At 39.2% G+C, this 12154-nt stretch overlaps 1 protein-coding gene across 1 annotated transcript in view; it reads right to left on the minus strand.

Annotated features, from left to right (window-relative positions):
* The window catches only part of UGCG (UDP-glucose ceramide glucosyltransferase), a 34345-nt gene extending 31130 nt beyond the window's left edge, over window positions 1-3215 (minus strand). The window contains exon 1 of the mRNA XM_082657038.1: window positions 3067-3215. Within this exon, the coding sequence (XP_082513164.1) occupies window positions 3067-3164 (98 nt within the window). The 5' untranslated portion in view covers window positions 3165-3215. The remainder of the gene's footprint in view (window positions 1-3066) is intronic.
* Window positions 3216-12154: the final 8939 nt, after the last annotated feature.

Below are 12154 nucleotides of genomic sequence, written 5' to 3' on the forward strand. Positions count from 1 at the left end.
CACCAGTGTGAAAGAAGTGTGGCTTTATCATTATGTATACATCATAGAGGGAAGGGGATCCATCATGGTCCTATGTTGAAAGAAGTCAACTTTCTTCAAATCAAGCTGTGAATTTAACAATTCCAATTTAAATACAAGATTACTTAGAGTCTGAAAAAAAAAAAAGGTTCTAAAGTTCAGTTTAAAATAAAAATGTATAAAAAGTTAAAAATTTGCATAAGAATAAGGAGGGGCTGGCCTCGCCAGTAATACGGTAATAAAGGTAATAATACTTCATTCATTAAAACAGTGGATACTGGTACACTTTGTAAGGGTAAAGTGTAAAAAAAGAATCTAAGAAAACTCAAAATACTAAACGAAAAACATACTTACTATGTAATAGTTGGGGGAAATGGAGAAGATAAAAAATTTTACCAGTCAGGAAAAAAAAAAAAAAGACTTGACTACCTAAAACACACAGGTACACACTTTTTCTCCATGTTAAATACATGTACAAAGTTGAAAGACAAAACAAAACAGAAACAAGACAAAACAAAAAAAAAAACAAGGTGGGCAAAAACTGCAACATATCACAGAAGAACAATCTTCCTATTAAAAAGATTAACACAGCAATACATTGCAGCACAAGCAAAAGACTGAGTATGAAATTTACAACTAAATGTAACTAGTATTAAATATATGAAAAACATTCAATGGAACTAGTAATTAAAGAAATGAAAATAAAAAACAGAAAACAGTAAAAAGCCTGATACTTAGTAAGGGGAAATGGGGACCATCATACAATGTTACAAGGACTATGAATAGATACAACCTTCCTATAGGGCAATATGTAACAAAGTTTAAAATGTGCACCACTTCTGGCCCAATAATTCCTCTTTCAGAATGTAAACTAAGGAGATCATCTCTCAAAGATATAAGCATATGAATTCATCACCATGTTGTTTGTAATCTTGACAAATTGAAAATAAACTAAATGCCCATCAATAATAACAATGAATACATATTAGTACCTCATAAACAAAAATGTCATACATCTATTAAAAATGATGGAGAGATCATAAATTTATTTTATTTTTTTAATTATTTATTTATTTTTTGGCTGCGTTGGTCTTTGTTGCAGTGCACGGGCTTCTCACTGAGGTGGCTTGTTGCGGAGAACAGGCTATAGGTGCGTGAGCTTCAGTAGTTGTGGCACACAGGCTCAGTAGTTGTGGCTCACGGGGTCTAAAGCGCAAGCTCAGTAGTTGTGGCACATGGGCTTAGTTGCTCTACGGCATGTGGGATCTTACCCAACCAGGGCTCGAATCCATGTCCCCTGCATTGGCAGGCTGACTCTTAGCTACTGCGCCACCAGGGAAGTCCCTCATATGTTTATTGACATGAGAAAATTACTCAAGATATTTTACATGGACGCTCCATGTGAGCAGGGCCCTGGATGTATTGTTCTTCAATCTTATTTCCAGCACCTAGAACAGTGCCTTGTATATACAAAAGAGCTTCCCAGAAAGTATTTATTAAATAGATGAATTTTGAGGCTGGTGAAAGAACAACCATAATATGGTTCCTTTCTCTCTCCCTCCTTACCTCCCTCCCTTCCTTTCCCTCCCCCCCACAGAAATATAATTGGAACGATAGTCACAAAAGGTTGACAGGTAATGGAGTTTTGGTGTGTGTGTTGAACTTTCTTCTTTCTTCCTCTCCATACTGTCTAAATGCTCTATATAGTAAGCATGTCTTATTTTTAAATTGGAAAAAGTGACAGAATTGTTTTTTAAGAACTCATATATTTAAAATGAACTCCAGAATGTTCAGTGCCTACAGCTCACAAACTCCAAAACCTAAGATCAACAGTGTCCAAGAAGCATTTTTCTTTAATCTTCAAAGAAATATCAGTATGCCTTGTACAATGTAGCATCTTTCTCCAGTACCAGGAAATGCCACACTATACTAATAAAATGCAGCATTTCCAAAAGGAAAAAGCACACTTTTTCTGTAGTGAAAAGGAAAAAAAACTATAAGTAATTAATTTCTTAAAGTTCTCCCCTCTCTTCTACTAACATATACCCTACTCTAATGGGTGGTAAAGATCACTATGCACCATCATCTTTTGGGGGGGCTAAAAATCCAGTGAATCCAAGAGTAATGCGCTCTATGCCAATTCTTTCATATCCTCATGAAGGCTTCCTTCATTTTAAAGACAGCTGAACAATTGAAATATCAAAAGTAGCTACACACTCTATGTCATATTCATCCATTACCCGGGTTTATTTTATTCATAGTCTTTATCACTATCTGAAATAACCTTATTCGGAATTTTATTATCTGTCTCTCCCTTCTGGAATGTAAGATCTTTGAGGACAGGAATTCTGTCGTGCTCGTCACTGTGTCCCCAGTGAAAGGCATCTAATGAAAAGGGGGGGGCACATCTAAACAAGGTAATAAATAAGGAATTGGGAAAAAAAAAAAAAGGAAAGAAAACCACACTGAAATGTACAAGCTGACATGACTCAAGGCTACAACGCCAGCTCTGACATTTGGTGGACATTTTTCAAGGTGGACAGGTGCTTCACACCTATCTAAGGACACAGAGCTCTTCCAGGAAGAAGAAAATCCACAGGGAGGTCTCCAGGTGGCTGTGTGCAGCTCACCGAAGGGTGAAAACGATCATCACCATAATAGAAACGTGGCCCAGGTCGAGGGAAAAAAACCAAAACAAAACACAATACACCATACATCTTGGCCCAGATGAAAAATCACACGAATCCCCAACACAATTAAACCAAGCAAGCAACCTTCCGCCTGACACGTAAAAAGAGCATAGTCTCCTTTCCCCTGGCTGTGCAGTTGCCTGAAGCCCAGCCATTCCCTCACTCGCCACTTTTCTCTTCCAATGAACCCCCCGCCCCAGCTGATGCACAGGGAGAGGGAATGGGAGGAAGAGTCTGAGAATTAGCTTTCTCCACCCCCATCCGATCCCAATCCCCTCCAAAGAGAAATTCCTCCCACCCTCGCCTGTCCCCAGGCCTCGACCCCCGCCACGGGATCCTCCAGCTGCCCCTCACTCACGTGTAGATGATGGCCATGAAATGCATCAGCCACAGCACCAAGAAGAGGACGAACCCGAAGACGGCCATTCCCTCCAGCGCCAGGTCCAGCAGCGCCATCCCCCGGCCTGGCCCGCTCCGGCCGCCGCAGCGGACAGCGCTCCCGAAGAGGACAGGGTGGGCGCCCGGCGCGGGGTCGCAGAAGTGGAGAGAAAGGTGGCGAGAGGAAGGGGCGGAGGGGGGTGGGGGCGGAAGGGGCGGGCAGGGCCTGCGCGCCCCCGCCCGCGCGCACTCGCTGGCGCGCTGGCCTGGGCGCGCTCGCGGATGCAGGCGTTGCGGTGGCCGGACGCAGTGGGCAGGGCGGCCGTGGCCCCGCGCTCCGGCTCGCCTCTCCACCCCCTCGCGGCCGCCGGCTGGATCCCAAACGCCTGCGCCGCCGCCGCCGCCGCAGCCCCGCCGCCTCCCCGCCGCCTAGCCGCCTCCCCGCCGCCTCGCCGCTGGGCTCCGGGCAGCGCAGCTCCGTGCCCTCCTTTGCAGCCGCAACTCCGCGTACTAATCGAAACCGCCGGCTTGTGCCCAGACTCCCCGGCGCACCCAGCCCCGCCCCGGCCCTCCGGAACCGCGGCCTCCACCACCACCCCCCGCCTCCGAAGGGCGGTGCGCGCCGCTCCTCTCCGCCCACCCTGCCGCCCTCGCGCCGGTGGCGTCACTGTCGTGAGCGCGCCCCTGGGAGACTTCTCCCCAGGACGCAGGCAGGGTTTTCCCCCACCTACGGGCTCAGGCCTCCGCCCACCTCTCAGTGACCGGTGGAGGCTACCCAGGCGGCCAGCACTGCAGCCCTAGGCCGGCCTCCGTCGGCGGAGCGGGTCCCTGTATCCAACTCGGAGAACACTTTCCCTTTGTCCGGTTCTGGTGTTCCAGGGCGCCCCAGGAAAAGACCTGGGGTTCCAGGCAGACCCCGAGTTGTCTCGCAGTCCAACTTCCAACGCTGGTTTCGCAGCCGCTGCTTCGGGCATTACTCGGAGCGGCTCAGGCCCTCCTCCAAGACACGTTCCTGGGCGCCAGGGTGTCCCATGGCCTTCCTCCCTCGCTGGTTCTAATGCTGTGGAGTCTTGGATCACAACGGACCGAGAGTAAAACAATCTCCTTGTGCTTCGCAGATCTCTAAACACCTTAGAGGCAGCGTGTAACATAAAAGAAATTCTCAAACTCAGAATGTAAAGAATCAGTTAATACTGAAGTCCTCAAAGACTACTCCTGCCCAATACTGTAGCCATAGGGTGGTACTGAGCGCTTGAAATGTGGCTGGTAGGAATAGATGTATTGTGAATGTAAATCATACACCTGATACCGAAGACCACCTCATTTATTTTATATTGATTACATGTTGAAACAATATTTTGATATACTGAGTTAAATTATTTAAATTATTTCACTGTCTTTGCTGTTGTTTTACTTTTTAAATTTGGTTAGCTACTAGAAAATTTAAAATTACACGGGGGATAGCACTGCTCTAAAATGGAAAGAAATGGCATTTTGGATAGTAAGGTAATTTAGTGTTTATCTTAATTTTAAATCAGTCCAGGGAGATGAGTTAATCTAGTACTAAATGTTTCTGTTTGTTTCTTCAGCCTAGATGAGTTTATATAGTTTCTCTATTGTTTTATGTTTAGATGATGTTTATTCAAGTGATTTCCTTTTAAATAATCCATGACCTCCCTTGAGAGATTTCAGAATGGAATTCAATTTTGAAAAGTTGTTTATTTTATTATTGTTATTTATTATAGCTAATATTGATCGAATGAGCTACCTCAATCTATAAGTAAATGATAAACTACAATCAGAAAAGAGTTTAAATTAATATCTATACTGAGAACCAATCCTGGATTTGCTATACCCTTTGTTTTACCTGGTTAAAGTCAGTAAGAAAGAACAGGGCTTAGAAACCAAACTTCCATTGTTGAGAGTTACTGGTTGATAAATTAAAGTTATAGCCCAATAGTATATTAACATGGAAATAACACTACAAGTGGAAATTTTAAAACATCACTATTTTAGTTAATCAATTCTAAGACATACTTTTTAAGAAACATTTCATTTTAACATTTCTGAAATGGAAATGCATCTCACAGTCAACGGCATCTTACAACTAATTGGTAGATTTTTTTTTCTTAATCGTATATAAAATAATACTGCATTCAATTAATGTACTTTAAGATTTGATGAACTATATCAATTGGTCAATTTAAGCATTTTGTTGTATTCTACATTTCTCCAAATGGTTTTTGGAACCTTACAACAAAGGATTTTATACAGTATGATCAATGACTTGGAAAAGGAGGCCAAAGAAAGTTGAAAGAACCCGATATTCTTAACAGTTAACAGAACTCCTCTGATTGAGTATAATCAGTAGATAATAGATCAGCTATGTTGTACTTGAGCCTAGTTAAACTTGGTCTGTCCAAACTTGGTTGATGAGTTTAAAGTAGCAGCTTTAGAATGTGCAATCCTAACATTCTATAGATATAGAATATTCTATAGATATAGACATCTATATTCTATAGATATAGTATAAGTGTAAATTTTTTCCATGTAGCACAGCAGCATAGGAGTCTAGCAAAGACCCTGTCCACCAATCTCACTTTTGGCATTTAACATTGTTTTGCTTGTTTGTCTAAAGGGCTCTCCTCAAATTCTACCAAGTTCAGGGCCTCTGACTTTTTCCAGTGGCAATCTAGTAACATTAGTATATATTAGAATTCATACATTTTAAGAAGGAATGTTTTTAGAGGTAAACAAAAGCCAAATTTGACTGTCATTTAATGGCCCTAGATAGTTTAGTTATAAAACCTTAACCAGAAAAGGATGCAAAATGTCTGGTTCAAACCAAGTAGTTGGAACACATTTTCAGTTTGAACCAAATCCAAGCCAAAATAATTGTAGCTGATTCCAACTGAAACTGAAATGAAATTATATTGGTTCTAGTCACATGTCCCAGAAAAGACAAGAGTGGAGGCTGGGAGAACACAGGTACATAAGGTACCTCAGAGAAATGAAACAAACTTTGGCAAGTTGATACTCTGTTACACTGTGCCCCAAATGCCTATATATAAAAGTTAGTTTTACGTTTTTTAAAGTTGTAATATTTTCAATAATCAGGATTCTTTTTTTTAAAGATGTATTTTATTTTTTAATTAAGTAATTAATTAATATTTGCCTGCATTGGGTCTTCCTTGTGCTGTGCACAGGCTTTCTCTAGTTGCGGCGAGCTGGGGCTATTCTTCATTGCAGTGCGCGGGCTTCTCATTGTGGTCAGTGGCTTCTCTTGTTGCAGAGTATGGGCTCTAGGCACACAGGCTTCAGTAGTTGTGGTTCGTGGGCTCAGTAGTTGTGGCTCGTGGTCTCTAGAGTGCAGGCTCAGTAGTTGTGGCACATGGGCTTAGCTGCTCTGTGGCATGTGGAATCTTCCTGGACCAGGGATCGAACCCCCATCCCCTGCGTTGGCAGGCAGATTCTTAACCACTGTGCCACCAGGGAAGTCTAATAATCAGGATTCTTGATTTGGATTGCGTCTAAGAAAAACATCATCTTTAGTGAGATTTCTAGAAAAATCAAGTTTAAAAGGTGACACAAAGCCTATATACAGAAAAAAGACTAAAAGAAATTACACCAGACAATTATGAGTACTTATCTTTGAGGAATGAAAAGGGTTGATTTTTTAAAATCTACCCGTTTATATTGTTGACTTTCTATAATGAGCATTACTGTTTCCATGAAGAAAAATGACCATTTTCTATTTTACAAATGAGTTATCAATGATGAAAAATCATGTAGAAATTTTTCATAATTAAAAAAAAAATTACAAGTGATACAGTCACTTTGGAAGATAGTTTGGCATTTACTTACAAAACTAAACATACTCTTACCATACAATCCAGCATCACACTCCTTGCTGTTTAGCCAAATGAATTGAAAACATATCCATACAAAAACCTGCACACGGACGTTTATAGCAGCTTTATTCCTAATTGCCAAAACTTGGAAGCAACCAGGATGTCCTTCTGTAGATGAATGGATAAATCCATTGTCTGGTACATCCAGACAATGGAATATTATTCAATGCTAAGAAGAAATAAATTATCAAGTCATGAAAGACATGGAGGAAACTTAAAGGCATATTCCTAAGTAAAAGAAGCCAATCTGAAAAGGCTACATACTGTATGATTCCAATTATATGACATTCTGGAGAAGTCAAAACTATGGAGACAGTAAAAATGTCAGTGGTTGCCAGAAGGGAGAGAGGGAGGGATGAATAGGCAGGTCACAGAGGATTTTTAGGGCAGTAAAACTATTCTGTATGATACTATTCAATATAATGGTAGATACATGTACTATACATTTGTCCAAAACCATAGAACGTACAACATCAAGAGTGAACCCTGGGGCTTCCCTGGTGGCGCAGTGGTTGAGAGTCCGCCTGCCGATGCAGGGGACACGGGTTCGTGCCCTGGTTCGGGAAGATCCCACATGCCACGGAGCAGCTGGGCCCGTGAGCCATGGCCGCTGAGCCTGCGCGTCCGGAGCCTGTGCTCCGCAACGGGAGAGGCCACAACAGTGAGAGGCCCGCGTACTGAAAAAAAAAAAAAATCTAAAAGAGTGAACCCTAATGTAAACTGTGGACTTTGGGTGACTGTGATGTGTCAATATAGGTTCATCAGCTGTAACAAATATACCACTCTGGGGCAGGATGTTGACAGTGGGGGAAGCTGTGCGTATGTTGGGCAGGGAGTATATGGGAACTGTATTCTCTGCTCAGTTTTACTGTGAACCTAAAGCTGCTTTAAAAATAGTCTTTGACTATTGTCACTACAATACTACGTGATCCGAGGTTGGTTGAATGTGGCTAATGTGTTATTTTTAAAAGACAGGTATATTGTAAATTTTCAGCCCTTATAAAAACTTCTTTAAAACGTAAAAAATGATCCTCTAGAAATTGGGTAAGTTTGAAGTTTCAAAAACAAAGTTAGAATCAATTGATCTGAAATTTGTTGTGCTAATGCCCAAAGAAACAATTTAATTCTTGTCATTTTTTTCCCCTAAGCATGTTTGAATTAGTAGAAAAATGCCTTATCTACTTATCAGTTCAGGTGCTTAACCTACAGTGGTTTTTTTACCCATTAAATGGTAACTTTGTAAAGGCCTTCAGATCCTCAGATACTATATCACTATGAATAGACTTCAAGTGTACAAAGGTTCTAGGCAAATTGTCAGTTCAAGGCCTGATCTTGATAAACCACTGGTATAGTGTGTTTGTATGTATAGGTGTGGTCCAGGGGAGTGCCTAGAGTTTACTAGAGTTCGTTTCATTCTCAGCTGTTTTGCTAGCTCATATCCAAAGGACTAATTAAAATGTTTTACCTCATACTCATTTCTTTTCAAATTTCATACTTGATTTTGTTTTAATCCATAGTGTGCTAGGTTGAAGCACTGATGTTCATTCCTAAAGGAAGCTAAATTCTAAAGATTTCAAAATGTGTCCCATGTAAGTATCAATCATTTTCTTTTTCAAAATGTTTTTGAAATTGCTTTCTTTTTAGATAGATATTCATGACTCAATTCAATTTATTTATTAAAGTTTATAATGTCAAAACTTTCACCTAGGCTCTGCGTGTGTGTGTGTGTGTGTGTGTGTGTTAACAAACTTCGTAGATTTATTGGAGAATGAGAAAGAGACAGAGACTGAGACTGTAATACAGTCCTCCCTTGGTATCAGTGGGTGATTATCTCCAGGACCCCCTCAGACACCAAAATCCACAAATGCTCAAGTCCCTTATATAAAATGACATAGTATTTGCATATAACCTAAGCACTATAGGTATGTATTATATAAGCATATAATCCTGTATACTTGAAATCATCTCTAGATTACTTATAATATCTAATACAATGTAAATGCTATGTAAATAGTTGCCAGGACATGCAGCAAATTCAAGTTTTGCTTTTTGGAACTTTCTAGAATTTTTTTTCAAATATTTTCTCTTCTGGGTTTGAATTCCAGCTGATTGAATCCATGGACTCAGAACCCACGGTTATGGAGGGCCAACTGTCTTTACTGAACACAAGAACATAAGTTATGTGCCAGGCAAATTTTAAAATATTAACTTGACTTTCACAAATGTCATGAGATATATAATTGGAAGCCAAAAAGATAAAGTTATGCATCTGATAAGGAGGGAGCTGGAGTTTGGACCCAGGTCTATCAGACTCCAAAGCCAACGCTCCTTATATTAAAATGTACAATATTAAGTTAATTTAAACAAAGTATAGTAGATAATCAATCCTCAAAGTTCAGATCACAAAGTAAATTTTGGTTTAGCATTATTTAGTTTGATAACCAATACTCTGTAGAAGGCAATTTCAACATCTGAGACATAGGAAAGTGTATTTAGAATAGACCATATATTTCATGCTAAGATGCACTAAACATCTTACTCTTTACCACATCCTTTACTTCAATTAAGAGGAATTTCACCAAATATACCATCATTTCAGAACAATTCATCTAAGAGAGTAAACAACAAGTAGAAGAATTTAAAAGATCAGAAAAATGACAATAAAATCTGTTTCTCATTTCATAGTATTAACAACAATATAATTAAATGTGAGTTTAACTTTTACTAAGGAACAAAGGCTGTGGAGATAACCTACATCTTTGGAGTTTAGGATCTCTTCAAAATACTTTCTATCTGAAGAAAGCTTTGAGGATACACTGTAGACTATCAGTTAAGCACATACATACATTGTGAATGTCAAACTGGCTGGGTTTGAATTCCAGTTCTACCATTTACCACCTATATGACCTGTGTTGTGAGGACTAAAGTTAACATATATAAAATATTCAGAACAGTTGCAGACATGTGTAAATTTTTTGAAACTTTTATTATTATTCCTTAACAGAGAGCATTCCTTCATTCTAATTTCATCTAGATCACTAACTTATTTTCTCAATTTCTTCCTTTACTGTTTTTACCTATGAAAAATAAAATTAACTATACTTAAAAGAATTTTTTTTAAAGCAAATCGGTTTCTCTGTAGCAGAAGCATCAACACTCAATTTTTGCTTATAACACAAACCAGGATATCCTTTAGATCTCATCTTTTTGCTAACATAACTGGTTTATTCAGTCAGAAACAAATGCAATTAGATGATAATTGTATAGAATAGGAATAATATCATAAAATAGTAAAGAGCAAACCAAGATACTTTTATTCCATAAGAAAAATAAATTTCAGGCCTTGAAATAAAATATTCTATACAAGCAAAGCATAAGATTTAAAAGGTATTTAGATACACATGGGGTCTTCTGACATGTAAGAAACAATGATATTGAGTGTTAATATTATTTTTGGTAATAAATACCTTAAAAATACTTAGAATAAAATGCATCAGGATATCAGGATTAACAGAAAGCAGTTTTCAGAGTCTAGTTTACATGACATTTTTTTTTAGCTCTGAATTGGTTAAAAAAAAAAAGGAACATCTGCATGAATGAGACCAAACTAACAATGAATTTGTGAAGAAGATGAGCCCTCCACCCAGTCTAATAATTTAATTGTTCAGAAAACATATCAGATTATTTTTAAGGCTTTATTTCATTGTGGGTATAAATTTGAAGCATTATCTTAAATATGAAGAAGCATGAAACAGTTCACTGGACAATTCAGGGTAACAGAAACAACTCTTGGGGGTTTTCTATATTAAGCTCATCCTTAAATTCAATTGCCCATTTTAATTATTTTGAGATGATTTGGGCTTGGGAGTCATCATTAATGGTTAGTTGCTACAATGGAAAATATTGAGCAAAATTAGTTGAACAGACTGTTAAAATGACAAAGCAAACAAATGAATGGCTTTCCTATCCAGTTATTTCTTTTCCTTTATTCCTCAGCAAATATCAAAAGAAACTGTTCCAGGAGCACATTGTTCTCATGCTTTGGATACAAAGTTAAAAGTGATATAATCCTTTTTCAGGAGATGTTCCCAGTTGGCTATGAAAGATAAACACAAGAACAGATCATTGTAATGCAGTGTGATTGAGTACTGATAAAGAGGGATGAGGAGAATTGTGTGGGAGTTGGGAATAACCATTTTAACCACTTTTATTTAGAAAAGTCTAGAAAGACTTCATGGAGAAGTCCTAGGTCCTGAAGAAAGAGTAAGAGTGAGAAGAAACCAGAATGTTTCCTTTGGTTACTTTTTGAATCTAAACAACTGAACAATCTGAGGGAGGATGATGGGAGGTAGCCAGAAAACAGTCCAAATGGACACAACTTGAAAAACAGTTGACCTTAGTTAACTGCTAAATTGATTGATATATGATTGAAAATCCAATTATCTTGAGTGTGACCATATAAATGAAACTGGAGCACTTTTCAGAAAGAGAAAGGGCACCATTAACAATCAAGCTAGGAAAACTAGTATAAACTGAGACTGTCATAGGCAAATTAGCCATATGGTCACACACTACTTAAAGATTATTTAAAGGACGCAGGAGTCCCGCAAGGCTCAATCAGGGCTCTTGCTCCATTTTTCTGAGATAGTCTTGGCTCTCTCCTTCTCTGTGTGTCACTTTTGTTTTCAAGCTGACTTCTCTCATGGTTGGAAGACGGCTGCTAACCTGTGCCTCATGGTTGTCCGTTTACATGCAGAAAAAGAGAAAACGTATTAGTTATTCACAACCACCTAACAAAAACCTGGGCTTTCTCCCTGCCCCCGGCCCCCACCCCACCAATTGGAATACCCTTGATGCCACTTGTGTACTGGCTTAAGGTATGGCAAGGAAAACTAGAATGGTCAAATCAGGACCCATTGAAGCTGCTAGTAAGGATAATCACACTCAAACTGCATGGCAGCTATGTAATGGATGGGGAAAATTAGAATTGGAAAGCTAACCATAATACCCACTACACTGAGTTTTCACGAAACAATGGGAAATTTCTAGGAAGTTTTAAATATGGAAGATCCCAGTTAAACTCCTTCAGCTTTTTGTTTTTACTAACAGCTTTACTGAGACGTAGTCATACCATAAAATTCACTCTTTTAAAGTATA

Source organism: Grampus griseus, assembly GCF_964374135.1.
Source record: "Grampus griseus genome assembly, chromosome: 6".
Taxonomy (NCBI): domain Eukaryota; kingdom Metazoa; phylum Chordata; class Mammalia; order Artiodactyla; family Delphinidae; genus Grampus; species Grampus griseus.